Here is a 19,885-nt window from a genome sequence, read left to right on the forward strand (position 1 = left end):
GCATCTTATTGCACATATTTTTCTAACATATTGTCCAAAGGGGAAGATTAAGTGGGGTTTTAAAATCTTATTACACAGTGGCAAATGATCAGCAACACAAAGGAGAAGGAACATGGGACGATGTTTTTCCTTACATTTAATCATAACGTTAAAGGTAGATTCATATAGTTCTTCGAGGAAGTCATAGGTTTTGACATCCAAGTGGGGTGTGTGGGACCAAAGTGCCACCATCTGGTACAAAATGGTAGCCTACACATCTGATTAAAAATAACAATTGACAATCGTTTGTTTGACTAATAAGAAATTAGGAAAAATTAGTAATGCTTTCATAACTAATTGCGTTTCTTCAAGCAAAAAAAAGCTTGCTGGTTCCAGATTGTATTTATTTTATTTAAAGGTTATGATTATTTTTTGTGTCACAAATGAAATAAAGCTTCAAATGGTTGCATTTTGGACTGTTGGTCGGACAAAATAATGATGTCTAATTTGAGAGATATATATATATAAGAGATATATAAACTAAACTTTGTGTTGGTTAATAGAGAAAATAATTGTTAGCTACTATTGCAGAATACCTAATGAATTCAGATTCATACCGTTCAGCTGGAGCTAAATTTGGCCACGTCTGAGGACACTGGAGTTAAATCAGACCCACTGGTCTTGAATCTGTGATTTATTATTATTTAGTGTATTTTGTTCCGTTTCCATTGATTAGGAGCTGGAGCAGAGGGAGGCGGGACTTTCTGTGTGCGCCCGGATGACGCAGCTAAGGAAGGACCAATCAGGTGACGGGATCTAGCAAAGTTCGTGTTGTTCTTTTTTTTTACGCACTGCACATGCGCATTTCATTTCGAAAATGGCGGCCGTACAAGGTGGTCTGGTGGACGCGGAGGAAGAAAAAGACATAAAAACTGAACCATCTAGCGATGGATCTGGAAATAATAATGCAAACGACGGACGGGTGCTTTCTACGTCCCCCGGTGCTTCGTCTGAAAGTAACAAAGCTGCTTCGGGAGCCTCGATGGACCGGCACACCATGTTGGCAGTCCTGCAGTTCCTCAAGAGGAACAATCTCTCCGAGTCCGTCGAAATCTTGCGCCGTGAAGCGGGATTACCGATTGATTCAGGGGATGCGAAGGGGACCGATTCCTCCGGGGGAGGATCGGGAGGAGCTGCCGGCAGTGTGGATCTAGAAGGGGGAGATGCGAGTGCTCTCCTTAGCCGGGTGACCGGTTCCTCCTCCGGAGTCCAGGCGCCAACAAAAAGTAGGATACAAACCTGACTGCTGTTGTTAATGTGCGAAACAGTGATGCGCGGTTAACGAGAAAGGTTTCCTGCTCATGTAAAACTACATTTACAACGCTTTGTAGCTGTTCCAATAATTAGTTATTACGGCAGTTAAGCGGTAATAGATCATTGATAATCTACCTGAAACTTTAAAATGTGGAGTTCTGCCCTCAGCCCCTGAGTTTTTAATAGGTTTCATGAAGCTGGTGTGTTGCAGGGCTGCTTGGGTTGCATTCATGCAGGGTCTGTGGCTCCTGGTTTATAAAATGTACAGTTTCTGATGTATTCACACTTTTTGCATAAGCTTTTGTCCAAAGCTAAATGATGCCACCAACCAGTATTTTTGTATTCATTTCAGTAAAATCTCAGTATAATCATATCAGAGGACCAGTACGTACTACTAGAGAAGTGTAATTGCACTTACACACACTTTGTACTGCCTCTCAACAGATAAAATGTTCTCAATTACTATTACTTGTTACCATTAGTCTCAAATTAAAAATTCGATTTTGTCACTAACATATTTTAAAATTCACCCTGGATTGACACAGTGTTTTTGAAAGCTGTATAACATAATGTGCTGTAATAACTGGACATCTCACACTTTACACTTGAACTGTTTCAGCAGCTGCTGCAGAGGATCAGCCAGATGTCAACGTGGTGCTGTCAGCTTACAGCCAGCAGGGAGATCCGGCTCTGTACGAGGCCTACTACAGCGGCCTGAAGAAGTTCATAGAAACGGTTTTGGACTGTCACAGAGCAGAACTGTCTCAGGTCTTCTACCCTCTGTTTGTCCACATGTACCTGGAGCTGGTGTACAACAATCACGAAAATGAGGCCAAGGCTTTCTTTGAAAAGTGAGGCACCTTAATGTGTTCTGTCTTATGTTCGTCTCTATATAACACACAGTTTACTTACCACTCAACTCTTTTGTCTGGCTCCATCTCAGGTTTAGTGGGGATCAGGAGTGCTACTATGAAGACGACTTGCGTGTTTTGTCTGGTCTGACCAAGAAGGAGCACATGAGAGGAAACGAGACCCTGCTGGACTTCCGCACCAGCAAGTTTGTCCTGCGAATCTCCCGGGACTCTTACCAGCTGCTGAAAAGGCACCTGCAGGAACGTCAGAACAACCAGATCTGGAACATCATCCAGGAGCACCTCTACATTGACATCTTTGATGGCATGCCACGTAGCAAGAGCCAGATTGATGCCATGTCTGGCAGCTTGGCAGGAGAGGCCAAGCGGGAGGCCAATAAGGCTAAGGTTAGACAAACACACCAATGTGCATATAATAATATCTGCGTTATTTGTCATGACGTGCCTTTGTTTCATTGCCATTCAAACTGCTGTAGGTCTATTATGGACTGCTGAAGGAGCCAGAAATTGAGCTACCACTTGATGATGAGGATGAGGAGGCAGAGAATGAAGAGGGTAAACCCAAAAAGAAGAAACCCAAAAAGGACAGCATGGGCTCCAAGAGCAAGAAGCAGGATCCTAATGCTCCTTCACAGAACAGGTGGGGATGTTTTACACTGCAGCATTGTTTGCTCTTGCAAAGCCAGAATAGTGTGAGCCTGTGAAAGTTGGCTGCAGCACTGGGTATTATTCAGTTGAAAGTCCCGGTATTAACCATCATAACAAATTGTGCATGCAGAAATGCACTACTACTGCAAAGGCTAATACTGCTTATAAATTGCATTTTTTATTTCCCACAAAGCACAAGACATTATATAATAAATATTTATAAATATTGTCATGCTGCAGTGCTTTTCACTCTATAGAATAGATATTAATTTAGAGCATCTTTTAGTTACCCTGCTAGTCAGTGGCAGATGACTAACCTTTTGTTTACCTTTGCTTAGGATACCTCTGCCAGAACTAAAGGATTCAGACAAGCTGGACAAGATCATGTACATGAAAGAGGCCACCAAGAGGATCCGCCTGGGACCAGACAACCTCCCCTCTATCTGCTTCTACTCTTTTCTCAATGCATATCAGGTAGAACATCATGAACACAATTATAATTATTCACAATTTATTATGTCGACACGTTTAAGTTGCTGGTAGAAGCTGGGCAGTTTCATTGCAAATGCAAACTACACTGGAAGTCATTTCTAATTAGTCACATTTTTTGCTGCAGGGTTTGACTGCAGTGGACTTTACAGATGATTCCAGCCTGATTGCAGGAGGCTTCGCCGATTCCACAGTTCGGGTATGGAGCGTCACACCGAAAAAGCTCCGCAAAGTTAAATCTGCAGCAGGTACAGTGTATGACACCAGTTCAACATGTCTTTACTTACTTTGTTGTCACAATTTAATTGAGTTAAAGCTTTTGTTTCTTCTTCTTTCAGACTTGAACCTGATTGACAAAGAGTCCGATGACGTGCTAGAGAGGATCATGGATGAGAAGACGGCCAGTGAGTCAAAGATCCTCTACGGACACAGTGGCCCAGTGTATGGAATCAGCTTCAGCCCTGACAGGTAGAATAACTCGGAGACACCTTGTGTTAAAACCATACCTTCTGCAAAAACGTGATGCATTTCATTACTACTAAACCTAGGAACAGGAAGTAGAATAATTACTGCCTCTTTGGTCTTTCAGAAATTACCTGTTGTCAAGCTCTGAAGATGGTACAGTCAGACTGTGGAGTCTCCTAACATTTACCTGTCTGGTGGGCTACAAAGGCCACAACTACCCAGTGTGGGACACTCAGTTTTCTCCCCACGGGTACTATTTTGTCTCTGGGGGACATGACAGAGTTGCCCGGTAGGAAACTGCTGAACTTATTTGACTAATCTTTTCATATGGAGTCCTTCAATCTTTTGCTGTAACAGAGGAAAGAAATTGAGCCTGTGTTGTGCTGTCTCCAACAGTCTATGGGCAACAGATCATTACCAGCCCCTACGGATATTTTCTGGTCATCTAGCTGATGTCACGTGTACCCGTTTCCACCCCAACTCCAATTATCTGGCCACAGGATCGTCTGACCGCACCATCCGCCTCTGGGACGTCCTGAGTGGAAACTGTGTCCGTATATTCACTGGTCATAAGGTCAGTCATGTCATCAGACTGTGTTCTGATGCTTCCCATTATGTACACCTCCCAATTTAAGATGCTGAAGATCATAGACAGACAGGTGTATACTGCAGGACAGCTGTCATTTACTGCTGCATAGAAGATGTCTGAGCCAGTGTTTTCACTTTTTCTATCCAGGGTCCTATCCATGCCTTGGCTTTCTCTCCCAATGGGAAATTCTTGGCCTCAGGAGCCACCGATGGCAGAGTTCTTCTGTGGGACATTGGTCATGGACTAATGGTCGCAGAGCTCAAAGGCCACACAGATACAATCTATTCCCTCAGGTTCAGCAGGGACGGCGAGCTTCTTGCCTCTGGTGGGTATAGCATAGCTTCTTGATTAAGTGAATTTAATCCAATCAAGACTGAAGCCACAAAATGTTCATGTTGAACTTCTGAAGTTAGAGCTGCAGTGTCCATGTTTTCATCTTGCAAACCCACATTCAGAGTATGCTGTTTTTCCTAGGCTCCATGGACAACACGGTTCGTTTATGGGATGCTATGAAAGCATTTGATGATTTAGAGACTGATGACTTCACAGCAGCTACGGGACACATCCATCTACAAGATAACTCCCAGGAGCTCCTGCTCGGCACCTACTTCAGTAAATCCACACCTGTCATACACCTTCACTTCACACGGAGGAACCTACTGATGGCCGCCGGGGCCTACAACCCATAAGACATTACTGAATTATGTGAAAATGATCAATGGAAGCTTAAGATAATACAAACATTTTGCTCCCTGAGCTACATGGGTAACAGAAGAGGTTTGTGGAGCTGAAATGAAAATGTATTTCTCATTCACCTCTTGTGAATATCAGGCTATGAATAAGGGTAAAACTAGGCTAGTGCGCCCCTAGTCTGGCCCTCAGTCTGAAAGATTCAGGCTCATGTGTTGCAGAGAAAAAGTCACAACACTGTCTGCAATTGTCTGGTTTTCTGTATAAATTGATCGTGACGTGATCAGATCGTCACCAGTTACAAATATAAACAAACACAATTGTTCTAAGATGATAAGATGCAGTCATGACTTTTTATGCCTTATATGAACTTTCCATTATTATTCATTGATTGATGGTGGAAAAAGTAACAATAACCATGTTTGAAAAACTGGTTAAACCACCTTCGACAGCAACAATGTCAAACAAGTGCTTCCTGTAGCTGTAGATTAGACCTGCATAACATCCAGGAGGAACTTTGGACCAGTCTTCCTCTCAAAACGTCTTCAGCTCAGACACGATCTTAGGACGTCTAGTATGTGCGGCTCTGCACTGCATCTCTATTGAACTGAGGTTTTGGCTCTGAGCCACTCCAAAAGGTGGATGTTTTTGTCTTTGAAGCCATTCAGTACTACTTTTACTTTTAAGTTAAAGATAATTGAGAAACCCTTGATGAATGTGGTAATTCAGGATTGCAAGCTGTCCAGGTCCAGAGGCAGCAGAGGAGCTTCAAATCATGATGCTCTCTTCATCTTACTTCATCTCCGGGATGAGATGGTTTCATGTCAGAGAGACCTTAATCTCTGGTTTATGAGATTAAGAGAACTGTTCACACCACATGTCCTAAGAATATGTCCAAGCTGAGGCAGTCAAAAGTCTCTCCTGAATGATGTGTAGGTCTAATCCATAGCTACAAGATGCACTTGCTTGCAGATAGTGGAAAAATGACTGGTGCAACCAATATCACTCTGTATGCTTAATGGGTGTCAAAGACATCAAAGATCATAACTGTCTTTTATCCACTTAGAAAAATTGCTATTGTTGTCTTTGATGAAGATTTATTACATTTTGTGACCAACTTATGAAGAAAACCAGGAAATTGCAAACCGAACCATTTTATATTGTGACTAAAGTCTTTTGCGTGAGTCAAGTGCCATTGTTGATTGAAGAACTTTAAAAATCACTGCCACCAGTACAGTTTTGCACACCACATGGTTGAAATTTGTGTATCATAGTCTTTTATACTGATGTACGCTGTAAATAAAACAAGTGTTTTCTATAGTTTGGGCATAGATGTTTTTTATTGTTAACATAGGGAAACCAAACAGCAATATTTTATCACAAGCATGTCCAGCTGCTCTCTCCACTTCCAACGAAGAAACAGTGGTCAAAACGGAAACCTAAAAGGAGGTAACATAAGTCTTGAGTGAATCAAACATAATACTTGAAGTACAATATAGACATATTTCAGAGTACTTACGTTATCACTTTTCAGTGACAGCAGGCTGTTTCTTAGGCTTCAATTTGAAGAAAAGGGCAATGGCTGCTATGGTGGCATATGTGGCCAAAACACACTACAGGAAAAAAAAAAAAAAAAACATGATCAGATACTACTTGTCCCAGCTATTTCACAGCCTTACTAGACTTGTGTCTAACAAGTCTAAACAGTTGCAACAACTCACATTTCTCCTTCCTGTTATTGTGTATGAATTGAAGTACTTGGCAATCCCAGTGAACTGGTGATGGCTGCCGGCATCATGTCCTGCCATGATGGATGGATAATGGTCCTACAACACAGATAATCAAGATAAATGAGTGACCAATATTGTATGAGAAAACGTACTCTTGACCATGAGAACAGTATATGTGACCATGATAATCTGGAGGTAAAGCCATACGTTGTCATTTCACTATTTTCTCATATTATTATATTCACTCTATATATTTATAGAGTGAATGAGTGGTCTATAATGAGAATAATCATTAGTTGCCATTTTAACCATACAACAATCGTCACTAAGTGGATATTTGAGTTTGAGTTTAGTTACAATATTCAACATAATTATTGCACACTAACTAATGCAGAAAGACATGTAATGTAAAGTAAAATAAGTCAAGGATCACGGCATAAATTGAGTACTTTATTTTGGCATAAACAACATGCGATTGTGAACTAGTTAGTTACAAGCGTTATTACATAAGTGAATTCACAAATTCAGGGTGATTGGTTCAGCATGCTAAGTCATATTGCGGTAATTGACTTGTGAACTGACCCCAATTCAATAACGTTGGGGTTGATAAATGCACTTTCAGTCAGCGTTTCATATAGACTCACTTTCATCGCCTAGTATCTGTAGCTAGAGCTCGTCAGGTAACGCTAGCACACTATGGTAAGTTAATGTTAGCATGCTAGGTTAGCCAACTTGCTAGTTTAAATTTCCAGGCAGGCAGTTACTAAGTACATTGTCACATATGTTTTTGAAAGATAATATATGTACTAATCAACATTATTAAAGTTAAGGTGAGAGGCTGATATGTTTCTAAATGGTTTATGTCTTACCTTTAGCACACGACCCCTGCGTAAACCGAATGAGACAAGTGCCCTTCAACTGAGGCCGCAACAGCTACATTTGACAGGAAGTTCCGCCTACGCACAGCAATGAAAACGCGTGTTACTATTGGTTTAAAATACTTTTACTCAAACTGTGATTGCTGAATGGCTAAAAAACATGTCCATCACGACTTCTTGCGTGTGATTGGGCAAAGAATGAACCGCCCATGTGAGTTTTTCTTCCGGGTAAGGATCATGGCGTGTTGCTGAACAACATGTGAGTTTGGATATCCACAAGCCGGAGATTAAATGTAAGGAAGCGTTTCACGATAATTAGCGACATAGATAATATATATTTTTTATTTTAATACGACACTTTGGTTTATTGACAAAACTTGATACGCATTTTGCGCGAGTGCTTAACCCAGCCAACGTTTTTAGGTCGGTAAAGTTGCGTGTAGGTTGCTAACTTTATGGGTACCAGAAATGCAGCGGGTTCATTTTACTTCATTCTGCTTTTCCAAGTGCATAAATATTAATATTTTACATTAGAGTGCTCAAACAATGTGTGGCTAAAAATCCAAGTCCCACTCTGTTCATTTTATGTAATCAATCATTGTTTTAACATTTGAGATCGATAAAGTTTGAATACAGTGATGTGTAATGGTTCCAAACTTCAGCTGTGCTGTGTCATTAGCAGTTTAAAAAGTTTGGAAATACCTGTTTATAAAAAGTGATTTTAATTTTCTTAGACGTCTGAAACAAAATCAAACATGGCATCGTTGGAGGAGGACTTCCCTCGAGGAGGAACAGCAAAGAAACCCACAGAAAGTAAAATAGTGGTGCAGCGGACAGAAGTGGACAATCTGTTCCAGGTAGAGTTAAACTCTTCTCTTTTTGTGTCTAAAATATTGTACAAAGAGTTCCCAAAACTAGTTAAAGATAATGTGACTATGCCCAGAGGAGGATTAATATGTAGAACAATATCAGACAATGTATTCTTACAATCATTTGTTACTTAAGTAGAAGTTATTCTCGCATCAGTGTTCCTTTATATCTCTTTGCTCTCAAATAATCTGTGTAACTTTGGATTGTTTTACTGTATACAGAATTAATAAAATGTTAATAAGCTTAATTTTCACTTGCAGCCAAACGAGCCAGCAGAAACAAAGAAAAGAAAGGGGGCAGTTAAAGATGATGGAAAGAAACCGAAGAAGCAAAAGACCAACAAAGAAAAAGAAGCTGGTCTGACACTGAATAAAGCACCCAAGCATGTGGAGATTCTACATATCAAGGTACTACTGCATATTTAAAAAGAGCTGATGGAAATGTGTTAAATATGTTAAGTAGTTTTTCTCTGTAATATTATTTTCAGTGTGGCACTACTGTGACTGAAATGCTGCACTGTTTCTCACTTGATATGTTTTTCATTTTTTCCCCCCAGAATGTGAAGGAGGGGATGCTGATGCTGGGTTGTGTGAAGGAGGTAACAGATTTTGAGGTGACAGTCGGCCTGCCTTGTGGCCTCCAAGGCTTCCTCAGCATCAACAATATCAGTGACTCGTACACCAAGCTGCTGAGCGAGCAGCTGGATTCAGCTGACACAGAGGTATGGTTGAGAAGGGATTTGAATACACTGTTGAAGTTGATGAATGACCTTGTCACAGCGGGCAGTACAGCTTTATTTTCCCTCCTCAGTTGATGAATTGCATACGTTACATTATATGTTTCTAATATCAGCCTCTTGTGCTTCTGCTTCACAGGAGATCTGCTCTCTGCCTCACCTCTTCTACCCCAGCATGGTGATAAGGTGTCTGGTTGTCAAGTTGGATGTAGCTAGAGGAGGCTCTCTCAGCATCCAGCTGTCAGTCAATCCAAAGTTGCTGAACAAGGCTCTGACCTCAAGCTCTCTGAAAGCCGGCATAGTGAGTCATTACTGAGCAGTTAAACAAAAATAAAACATTCTTGTTTTGTTTTTGTTTTATTGAACTGCTATGACTGTGTGTTGATTTAGGTCTTGAGTGGTTGTGTGGACAGCGTTGAGGATCACGGCTACATAGTTGACATCGGCATCAGTGGGTCCAAAGCCTTCCTGCCTAAGCAAGTAGTAGAAGACAAACACAACAACTCAGAAGGTAAGACTGGGTATTTTCCAAAGATTTTAATTTTCAGTAATGGTAAACAGCCTCAGCTGTCAGCATATCATTTTTATTTTTTTGTTCTCTCTCCTCATGTCTTCAGAGTTGAAAGTGGGTCAGTATGTGACTTGTCAAGTGGAAGAAATAAAGAATGACGGGCGTGTGGTCCGTCTTTCTGTTAACCCCCATACCATCGCCCAGGCCTGTGCTGAATCCAAGCAGGGCTGGAACCTCACTAACCTTCTGCCGGGTCTTCTGGTCAAAGCTAAGATCAAAAAGGTAGAGACTGTTTTTGCAACATGACATTTATTTTCTTCTTCTTCTTCTTCTTCTTATTATTATTATTATTATTATTAGAAAATGGATAAATCATCTGTCTGGATATCTGAGAGTGAAAATGTAATTGTGAAATTCATTTTTTTGTGTCACTATATTCACTTGAATAATTTCATTTGAATAATTTCTGTATTGCAGGTGACCAAACATGGTCTGATCCTGGACTTCATGTCCTCCTTTAGTGGACAAGTAGACTTCCTCCACATGGAGCCTGAACAGGCATCAGACTACACCGAGGGAACTGAGGTAAAAGTGATGTGGCACTTGGATTCTTTTGGCGTACACAGCATTGCTCCAGTCATCAGCAGTTATCAGCTCTCTGATAATTGACGTGTAGCCCTATTGATTGTGACCCCGTTAGATAAAAGTGTTGTTAAAAATGTAAATCATATCTTCATACTAGCTTTTACACTTGAGCGTCTGAACCCATCAGTTTTGTCACCTGTCCACCCAGGTACAAGCCTGTGTGCTGTATGTGGAGCAGTCTACTCGTCTGGTGGGTCTGAGTCTGCGCAGCTACCTCCTTCAGCCTGGGACCAGAGTCGATCCAACCCCTGCTTGTGGGGATCGCATTGGTGAGGTGGTGAAAGGCTGCAAAATGATCGCCATGCATCACATGTCTGGAGCCATGTTGGAACTGCCTTGCAAAACACTAGCTTTTGTACATGTGAGTCAGGGTGGGGCTTTGGATAATGACAACTAGATAAAAAAAACATTTAAAAGGAAGAAAAACGTCATAAATATTCTCATGATTCTGTTCTCTGGTTAATACTGTTGACAGAGGAACCACCTTAAGGAGTCACATGAGTCAGCTAATGAAAACAGAGTGCAGGCAATTCCTGAGCACACCTGCAGGATCCTGGATTATAGCCCCATGGACCAAATCCATTTTGTTACTCTGCGCAGGTATGCGGAACCACATGTCTGTCTTTTACCCCATTGTAAGCACTGAACTCAGAATATTGACAGTCTTTTCTTGTCATGTTTCCAGGAGCGTGATTGAGAAGCCTTTTTTTAGGTATCATGATCTTCAGGCAGGTAAAATTGTAGAGGTAAGAATAAAGCATCACCTCCTGTTCAAGTACAGTTGTCGTGAATGGACTCGAGCCTCGAGTGAAAATTTGTATGACGCTGTGTGACAACAACAACAAGCAACACACCCATGAGACGTAAATTTGTCTTTCTCCTTCAAGGGGACAGTGTCAGTCCTGCTGAATCATGGGATGGTTGTACATCTGTCAGACCACATTAAAGGTCTGGTGCCTCGGACCCACCTGTCTGATATTGTCCTCAAGAACCCAGAGAAGAAATACACTGAGGGCATGAAGGTCAAATGTCGGGTCAGTGCCCTTTTTAGCCGCTGAGCGATTTGTTGAACAGCTCATCTTTTTTCTTTGTTTGACTCTGTGTGCATTATGTTTGCGCAGGTTTTGTCGGTAGATGCAGAGAACAAGAAGCTGTACCTGACCAGAAAGAAGGCTATGGTTGAAAGCTCCCTGCCGTTGTTCCTCAGCTTTAGTGATGCCCGTCCTGGCCGCGTCTCCCACGGCTACATCGTGTGCGTCAAAGACTTCGGTTGCATCGTTCGTTTTTATAATGGTGTTAAGGGGCTTGTGCCGCTTAGTGAACTCAGCTCCGAGCCCATCATAAGCCCTGAGGAGATATTCTATGTCGGGCAGGTAAGAAGATTGAACGGCATTGATGTGTTTAACTTGACACCTGCTTTTGTTGTTGTTTTATTTTTTTTTGAATGTCCATGTTGAAAAGCCTTGGATTGTGATTTGGTGTTTGATAATTAGTTTTTTTTGGTTGTCGGTCCAGGTGTTAAAGGTAAAAGTTCTTCAGTGTGATCCTGAAAAGGCAAAGATGGTGCTGTCCTTTAAGGCTGCGTTGGAGGGAGAAACCGAGGAAGATGCCGAGTCCCACTTTGAATGTGAGGTTGGGAAGGTCTGTCAAAAACGTTCTCCTTTGATTGATTGATTTATTTATTTTTTTTGTGTTCATGTGTCACATTTTGAACTAAACATTGCTAACCTTATATCTCTGCTGTGTGCGTGATGTAGAGACTAGAGGCCAAGGTGCTGAAAAAGTCAGTCAACGGTCTGGAGGTGGCTGTCCTCCCTGGTGAGATACGAGCTGTACTACCCACAGTGCACCTCTCTGATCATGTGTCCAACGGACCTCTGCTGTGGGAGAGTATACAGGAGGGAGACAACATCTCAAACCTCATCTGCTTCAGCAAGAACAAGCAGAATATTGTATCCCCTTTGTAAAACATCTGTCTATGTATGAGTCTGGAAAAAAAATCTTTTACAATATGAAATATGTTATTAGCATTTGATGCTTATCTCCCAGCTCCTGAATGTGAGAATGTAAGCACGACAGTTGTCTCAGTTTTCCTTAGCTGCTTCTCTTTTAAAGAGTCTCACCAAAAAACCGACAGTGAGGTGGTCACTGGAGGAAGGAGTGGTTGCCAAGGATTTCTCAGAGATCACAGTTGGGATGCAACTGATTGGCTGGATCAAGAACGTCATGTCCTATGGCGTCTTTGTAGAATTTCCATACGGCCTTGTGGGTCTTGCACCCAAGTCGGTGAGTAAAACCTTTAGAATTAGATTTGCAATGTTTCCAAAGCTGATTATTTTTACCCACTAAAAAAATTCTTTCTCTGTTGCTTCCCAGGCCATGACAGACAAGTTCATCAGTGATACGACTACTGCTTTCCAGCTGGGCCAGACTGTTATAGCTAAAGTGACAAACCTGGATGAGGAAAAGCGGCGTTTCCTGGTCACCCTGAAGACTTCAGAGGTGATGTCTCCTGAGGGGGACGCCCAGACTCGACTCATCAATGGCCTGCTGGAGAGAGGAGCTGTGGCTGAGATGTTGGCTCTGAGAGGTATGCACAGAGAAGTTTTCTCCAAGGTCAAATTAGATTTGCATATAAACAACTGTAAGGAAGATCTGATATGTTGATTCCTTTATTCATTAGGTGAAGTCAGGCCTCGTCTTATTAAACAAGTCTAACCTCTTATGTCTGTGTTCAATCTCAGATAACAGTGATCTCCGTCAGCAGCTGTCCGCTCTGTCTGTCGGTCAGAAGCTGAAGCTCACTGTGGATACTGTGAGTGACAGCGGGGCAACTTTCAAGTCCGATGATTTGGTTGGTGCTACCATAACGGCCAGCAAGCATCATGTCATGGGTATGCATATGATCATACATACAAATACATGGTCCCAAATAACTAAATGCATTTCTCCTTTATAAATCTTCATCCATATAGGCTCAGTCTAGTGTCAGGTTTTCATGGTTTGCACAACACGCATCACATTTTTTTGACTTTGCAAAAACACATCATGTATTTGTTTTTCAGGTGGTAAATTGACCTCAGGACAGAAAGCCACTGCAGTCATCCTTCATGTGGACATCCTGTCTACTTGTGTCCATGTTTCCATCCTTTCCAAGCTGGTGGGAAAGAAGAAATCTGTAAGTGTTCCTCTCTTTGCTTACTTATTTCAGAAAACACATTTTCAGATATTTGTGTTTCACAGTCTGAACATGTTTGAAAAGTGTCCATGTAATAATTCATTGTCATGATTCCAGTGTTTAAATTTGTATTTTCACAGTTAACTGAAGGATCAAAATACACAGCCATGGTCCAGCACATAGACGGAGACTTTGCTGTCATCTCACTGGATGATACGGCACAGCTGACTGTGATCCAGGCCAGAAGCCACTTGAATGAAGTATTCTTGTCTGAGTCAGAAAAGCTGAAAGCAGGGAAACATTTGACAGTTGAGGTTATAGAACCAAGTTGCCAGGAGCTGCAAGGCCTCCCCCTAGTGTCATGGGATTGCAGTGCACCAAAGCGACAACGCACGTCTTCAGAAAACCAGACGGGCTCCAGGGGTTACTGCTTTGGTCAGATCGTTCAAGGGAAAGTGCGAACAGTGAAGCCCACCTGCATTCAGGTCACACTAGAGGATGGGAGCACAGGCAGCGTGCACGTGTCTGAAGTGGTGGCAGCTGAAGAATTGTGTCTGGGATCCTTCCCCACATCATCAGTGAAAGTGGGCAGCGTGGTCACCGCCAGGGTCATCGGAGGACGGGAAGCCTCCAGTCACAGGTCATCATTGCCTCATTTTATAAGTTTGATTGTTGATGTTTATGTGATTACTATTTTTTGTGGTTATATTCTAGCATTTGTTAAATTCTATCAAACTTAAAATTAATGTCAAATGTTGTTTTTGTTTTTGTTTCCAGATTCCTGCCATTTTCCCATCCTAAATTTACATACACCATTCCTGAGCTCACACTCATACGCAGGTAATTGTGTAGGACAGTGCATAGTACAGTATATTTACTACGTGATAACCTGCATGTCAAATATTCCTAATAGTGAATTTACAGTGCTCTTATTTATTACAAGTTGGACATTAATATCTGCAGTAATACGTTGCATTTTATGATCTGTCCGATTTCTGATTCGTTTCTGTGTCATCTCTGCAGCAAACTGGACACAAGTGTAGATTTCACAGCTGTTAAAGCAAAAGACAAACTAAAAAGTTATAAGGTCGGGGAGGAAATCACATGCTTTGTATCAAAGGTGAGTTTGAGGAATGTTATGGCTGTCTCTGCTTTTGATCAGAAGTTTCAAATATATATATGATATATATTAGTAAATCCAAAAACCGTTCAATGTGCGTTTTCTTTTTCTGTCTCCAGTTTAATCCAGAAAGGAAGTCTTTGGAGGTCACCATGGATCCCTCTGTTACTGGGACAGTTGAGTTCCTGGCCATGATCACAGATCCTAAAGTAAGTGCAAATCTGTGTTTGCATTTTGTCAGGAGTACTTCATGTGTGTTGAAGTGCGAGAAATGCTCAGAGTCTAAGATAATTACAGCTGTAAGGCAAATTAAATTCTTAGTATATTTGCTTATTTCCAGGACGCCAGCCACCCAGAGAAGCTGTACAAGCTGGGCCAAGCTGTCCGTGCTAAAGTGGTAGAAGTGAGCACCAAACCTCATCGCGTTGCTCTGTCTCTCACAGGTAGGAGCAGCAGACACTAAGCGCTACCGTTCACTGCTTCTCATTATCTGGCTGCATGTGTTAGCTTCATTACTGCTGGCTGCTCTACTTTTTTATGATTATGTCTCCATGCGAAATCAGAAAGCAGTTAATCCAATTTCTGGATTCCTTTGGATTTTCAGGTGTCCATAATCTGGAGGAAGGCAGTGTTACTTTGGGGATAGTGACTAAGATTCAGCTGCAAGTTGGCCTCCTGGTCAAACTTCCCTTTGGCAACATGGGGACTGTTGCTGTCACCGACTTAGCTGATGCCTACAGGCCTAACCCCTTGGATGGGTACCGCAAGGATCAGCTGCTCAGGTCAGTAAATGCAGCACCAACCCTTAGAGGAAGCTCTCGGGGTGAGTTTACGGTCTTTTAGAACTAGTTCAAAGATGAACCACATGAAAAGCATTAAGAATAGTTTTGAACGGTCACACAAAGTCATACAGAAAGAGGAAAAGTGATGTCTGATGTCAAAAAGTAGTTTGAAGTGAGTGAAAACCCTGCTTCATATCTCAAACCAGCTTTTGCCTTTTTTATGGTTGTAAACACAGATTTTCCACTTAGCTCAGAATACATTTATTGGAAACTGCTGGCACAGAATACCAACAGTCAGCAGCTACAATGTGGAAAGTCTTGGTAACACAGTGAAGTGTACAGCGAGTTACATTGTTTTCCTCTTCTTGTACCTCAGGTGTTTCCTCCTGGGGTGTGAAAATGGCAAGTGGCAGTTGTCTTTACGCCCATCAAGGTACGACGAGGCGCTACTGTCTCCTGTCTCATGCATGATTTATGTTGTATTAGAGCTTTAGACACAAATACATAGTTTTACTTTGTTACAGTTGTAACTTTTCTCCTTTAGGCTGAACCCTCAGGAGGCCAAGCCAGTGAAGGACCCAGAGGTTTCATCTGTAGACAAACTGAAGGCAGGGCAGCTCATCAGAGGCTACGTCAAAGCAGTGGGAGAGCAGGGGGTCTTCATCAGGTACCTAAATGATTCATCCAGCATAAAGCTTTCAATGTTCCCTGGCTTGACTGAATGTTCATCCATATTTGAACTCAATAAATAACTTCTGTAAAGAAAAATGGCAACAGCGTTCTGCTTGTTTTCTGGAGAGCGTAGTGTCTTTGTTTCTCTGTAGTTATTTCATCCTGTATCTTGTTGCATTGTTTCTGCTGCTCATTATCCTGCCTCGCTGCTTTCTGCTCTTGTTAAAGGTGTCAGCTTTTTGACAGGAGTGAAGTCGTGTTCACCCTTCCACCACATATTTGTCTTCCAGGTTGTCTTGGAGTATTACAGGAAGAGCTCAGCTGCAGCAGTCCACCACATACTTTGTTAACAAGCAAAAAGTCCTCTCTGAGCACTTGCCTCCCAACACCCTGCTCACCACCAAGATCCTAAGGTAATAAAACGCCTTCCACCTCTGAAATGTTCGAGATAACTTTATGTAGCCCAAGATTTTATCATCACATGCTTAGGTTGTATCTTTACATAATATCTTGTCCAGTGCCGCTGTAGTTAGCAGCCATTTATAGAATCATTACAGTCTTTGTGTTATTTTTAGCCCTCAACTCTCTCTGTTCTTGTCCTCAGTATTGACGAAGACGAGAAGTTGGTTGACCTCTCTCTGCTCCCCGCCGACACCGGGAAACCAGACATTCTTCCAGAATCTCTCGGCCTGCCACTGCGTCTGACCGGAGAGGCGAAGAAGAAACATGACACTATGAAGAAGAAGAAACGTGCGCTGTCTGAGAGCGACGAGGTAACAAACAGCCTCAAACTGGTTCTTCTTTCCTTATTTGCATGAAATAAGACAATTTTAGATAATTCACTACTCCTCCTTTTTGGTTTTGCTGAGGTGCTGGAAGTGAACTCATTATTCTTTAGTCTGACATTAATGAAAGCTACTGCATCAGCTTTGGCTTCAGTCTCTCATCTCACTCTGCAGCTTTAATTGCACTGAGATTGCTGCTGAAATGGTTAAAGTATTGTGGTGTATTAGATGTTTGATGGCACTTTTTACTGTTTGCCAGAAACATGCAGATTCGCAGGTACTGAAGAAGAAGAAGAAAACAAAGAAAGCAAAGACTGATGATAATGACAGCGGCGTGGAGGTGTACTTCAGGGAAGAGGAAGATAAAGAAGACGAGGAAGAACCCAAACCCGGTCCTGCAAAAGTAAGAAGCTGCTTAATCATTTTTCATTTCTGCCAGAAATACATTTAGAGCAGTAATGTCATTATCTAGAACCTGAGAGATTTCTCCTCCTCCTCTCTCTCAGCAGGTGACACCCAGTTCAGCAGGCCAGTCCAGACTACAGATTGCAGCAGGTTTCTCCTGGGATGTGGGGCTGAGCTCCCTGAAACCTGCCTCTGCAGCGCAGGAGGGGGACTGCAGTGATGGGGAGGACCAAGATGTAAGCAACAAGGTGAGCTAGCCATAAAAAATGCTTGTACAGCCTTAGGACTTGAGATTTAATATTGATATTTTGTTCTCATTATCTAACTACTCTGAGCCTCTTTTTCACCACGACTCTCTACCAGCCCCAGAAGAAGTCCCGGCATGAGCTGGAGCAGGAGAAGAAGGCAGCAGAGAAGGTCCTGCTACAGCGGGAAACTGAGCTCATGGATCCAAACCTGCGCCCCCAAGAAGCAGCTGCCTTTGAGCGTCTGCTCCTGGCCTCACCCAACAGCTCTCTGCTTTGGCTCCAGTACATGGCTCACCATCTGCAGGCCACACAGATCGAGCAGGCCCGCTCTGTGGCCGAGAGGGCCCTGAAAACCATTTCCTTCAGGTAAAGAATAGAATGTCTTACCTTGTAAGTCGCTTTGAATAAAAGCGTCACGTAAATTATTTTTCATTTAGTTGTTCATGTAAATAAATGGATAAAGCAGGTGACGTAAATAAGCCCAGGCCTGGTCTAGGTACTGGTGTTTGTAATATCTAAACCTGTGTTTTTCCAGGGAAGAGCAGGAGAAGCTGAATGTGTGGGTTGCCCTGCTGAACCTGGAAAACATGTATGGCACAGAGGAAAGCCTAAAGAAAGTGTTTGAGCGAGCGCTGCAGTTCTGTGAGCCTGTGCCCGTCTACCAGCAGCTGGCTGACATCTACACCAAGTCCAACAAGACCAAGGTACAATCTACTACAACTTTATGGGCAACTTGTGCCGAAACTGTGTCGAAAGACTGTTTTGTAGCCTCTAACGTTTCACTTACTTTTTCTTGTGTGCTCTGTTGTGTGGCTGTATTCAGGAGGCAGAGGGCTTGTATAAGACGATGGTGAAGCGTTTCCGTCAGAATAAGGCAGTGTGGCTGAGCTATGGGACCTTCCTGCTCCAGCAAGGTCAGGGCGACGCTGCCAGTGCTGTCCTGCAGAGGGCGCTGAAGAGTCTGCCCTCCAAAGAAAGTAAGATGACCTATGTGAATGCTTAAAACAATATGCCAATTTATGTACTTTTGACACGCAGTCAATGACTGCAGGTGGGTGTCAGTGTGAATCTGTCTATGTCAATATGTCAGAGCGAAGTCCATGTAACCATTCAGGTTCTGTTTCCCAGTCCCAGCTGTGTCCCTCCACAGGTTTTAACCTTTATGTATTGTCATCCTTCCTCTCAGGTGTGGATGTGATCGCCAAGTTTGCTCAGCTGGAGTTCCGTTATGGCGATGCAGAGAAAGGTCGCACCATGTTTGACAAAGTTCTGACAAGCTACCCGAAACGTACAGACCTCTGGTCCGTCTTCATCGACCTCATGGTCAAACATGGAACACAGAAGGAAGTCAGGTGAACCCAAACTCTTTTGGCCAATTTGGATTCTTACGCCTCTGTTACTTTTAATTTTTCTTTTTCTAGATAAATGTATATAAATATATTTATCTCCAATTTATCCACGAAGGCTCGTTTTACAGTCACACATAATATGCTCTTCATGGTGTTTTCCACCCTCTGTCCCCTGCAGGGCTCTGTTTGATCGGGTGATCCACCTGAGTGTTTCAGTGAAGAAGATCAAGTTCTTCTTCAAGCGCTACCTGGAGTATGAGAAGAAACACGGCACCCCTCAGAGCATTCAGGCAGTCAAGGAAAAAGCCATGGAGTTTGTGGAAGCTAAAGGCACTGAGGCTGCCAAATAAAGACCAGATGCACACAGTCAGGCACACGTGTGGACTGCAGAGTGCGTATACACTGTATGAAGCTTCATACAGTGTACTCCTGGAGAAAAATATCACTTTCCTATCTTGTAATTTAGCTTTTTTTTATTGTTATGAACTGGGAACTGTAGAAGCTAAATGTCTGAGTTTGATGCTGCAATGCTGCAGAACACAAAAACCCTGGTATTTAACCTTTGATCAACTTACACTTTAATCCATTTTGTGTGTGTGTGTGTGCCTGTGAGCTATGAAGAGAATGAATGCTATGACCAGTTTACTATGTATTTGAATAGATTTAACAAAACTTCCTCTGTCACACTTGGAAGTGACAATTTGACCTTTCAATAAATCCACGACCATTACAATACATTACATGATGTTTTATTTAAAAGCAACAAATACAAAATAACAATATATATATAGGGACACGTTTACATACAATACATACAGGCAAGACTAGTTTTCTATCAGTCTGTTTTTGAAGGGCCTGGGACACAATCTGTAACAATATTGTCTACTTTAATCATCATGGTTGTAATTCCGCTGGTCTTGGTGTCAGCTG

The 19,885-nt window shown here is 42.3% G+C and overlaps 3 protein-coding genes across 6 annotated transcripts; 2 read left to right on the forward strand and 1 right to left on the reverse strand.

Annotated features, from left to right (window-relative positions):
• The first annotated feature begins 838 nt into the window (after positions 1-838).
• Positions 839-6,366, forward strand: taf5 (TAF5 RNA polymerase II, TATA box binding protein (TBP)-associated factor). 2 transcript variants are annotated; one of them, XM_026360592.1, is made up of 11 exons: positions 839-1,265; positions 1,916-2,144; positions 2,237-2,552; positions 2,642-2,805; positions 3,152-3,287; positions 3,430-3,550; positions 3,641-3,770; positions 3,892-4,056; positions 4,164-4,341; positions 4,504-4,681; positions 4,831-6,366. In XM_026360592.1, exons 1-11 carry the CDS (start codon positions 857-859, stop codon positions 5,043-5,045), a joined length of 2,241 nt encoding a protein of 746 aa, XP_026216377.1. In that variant the 5' UTR covers positions 839-856; the 3' UTR covers positions 5,046-6,366. The 2 variants fall into 2 exon arrangements, with proteins under 2 accessions (XP_026216377.1, XP_026216376.1); XM_026360591.1 differs by having other exon boundaries at positions 857-1,265; positions 1,913-2,144.
• Position 6,367: 1 nt separating this feature from the next.
• On the reverse strand, positions 6,368-7,732 carry atp5md (ATP synthase membrane subunit DAPIT). The gene is made up of 4 exons (XM_026360593.1): positions 7,646-7,732; positions 6,768-6,872; positions 6,566-6,659; positions 6,368-6,485 (listed from the first exon to the last, which is right to left on the reverse strand). The coding sequence occupies exons 2-3, from the start codon at positions 6,852-6,854 to the stop codon at positions 6,570-6,572; spliced, it is 177 nt and encodes a 58-aa protein (XP_026216378.1). The 5' UTR covers positions 6,855-6,872; positions 7,646-7,732; the 3' UTR covers positions 6,368-6,485; positions 6,566-6,569.
• Positions 7,733-7,867: 135 nt separating this feature from the next.
• pdcd11 (programmed cell death 11) lies at positions 7,868-19,692 on the forward strand. Of its 3 annotated transcripts, none has more exons than XM_026359250.1 (36): positions 7,868-7,947; positions 8,389-8,511; positions 8,785-8,931; positions 9,081-9,245; positions 9,400-9,561; positions 9,651-9,771; positions 9,878-10,053; positions 10,249-10,356; positions 10,565-10,777; positions 10,892-11,016; positions 11,102-11,162; positions 11,304-11,450; positions 11,538-11,789; positions 11,932-12,057; positions 12,174-12,368; positions 12,532-12,702; positions 12,793-13,006; positions 13,161-13,310; positions 13,482-13,594; positions 13,735-14,234; positions 14,372-14,434; positions 14,618-14,714; positions 14,834-14,923; positions 15,055-15,157; positions 15,319-15,496; positions 15,873-15,929; positions 16,041-16,163; positions 16,459-16,581; positions 16,773-16,941; positions 17,213-17,356; positions 17,460-17,606; positions 17,722-17,972; positions 18,142-18,310; positions 18,430-18,583; positions 18,793-18,958; positions 19,134-19,692. In XM_026359250.1, exons 2-36 carry the CDS (start codon positions 8,410-8,412, stop codon positions 19,303-19,305), a joined length of 5,454 nt encoding a protein of 1,817 aa, XP_026215035.1. In that variant the 5' UTR covers positions 7,868-7,947; positions 8,389-8,409; the 3' UTR covers positions 19,306-19,692. The 3 variants fall into 3 exon arrangements, with proteins under 3 accessions (XP_026215035.1, XP_026215037.1, XP_026215036.1); XM_026359252.1 differs by having other exon boundaries at positions 17,463-17,606; XM_026359251.1 differs by having other exon boundaries at positions 7,895-7,913.
• The last annotated feature ends 193 nt before the right edge of the window (positions 19,693-19,885 follow it).

The sequence above is a fragment of the Anabas testudineus genome, chromosome 1 (assembly GCF_900324465.2).
Source record: "Anabas testudineus chromosome 1, fAnaTes1.2, whole genome shotgun sequence".
Classification (NCBI taxonomy): Eukaryota; Metazoa; Chordata; class Actinopteri; order Anabantiformes; family Anabantidae; genus Anabas; species Anabas testudineus.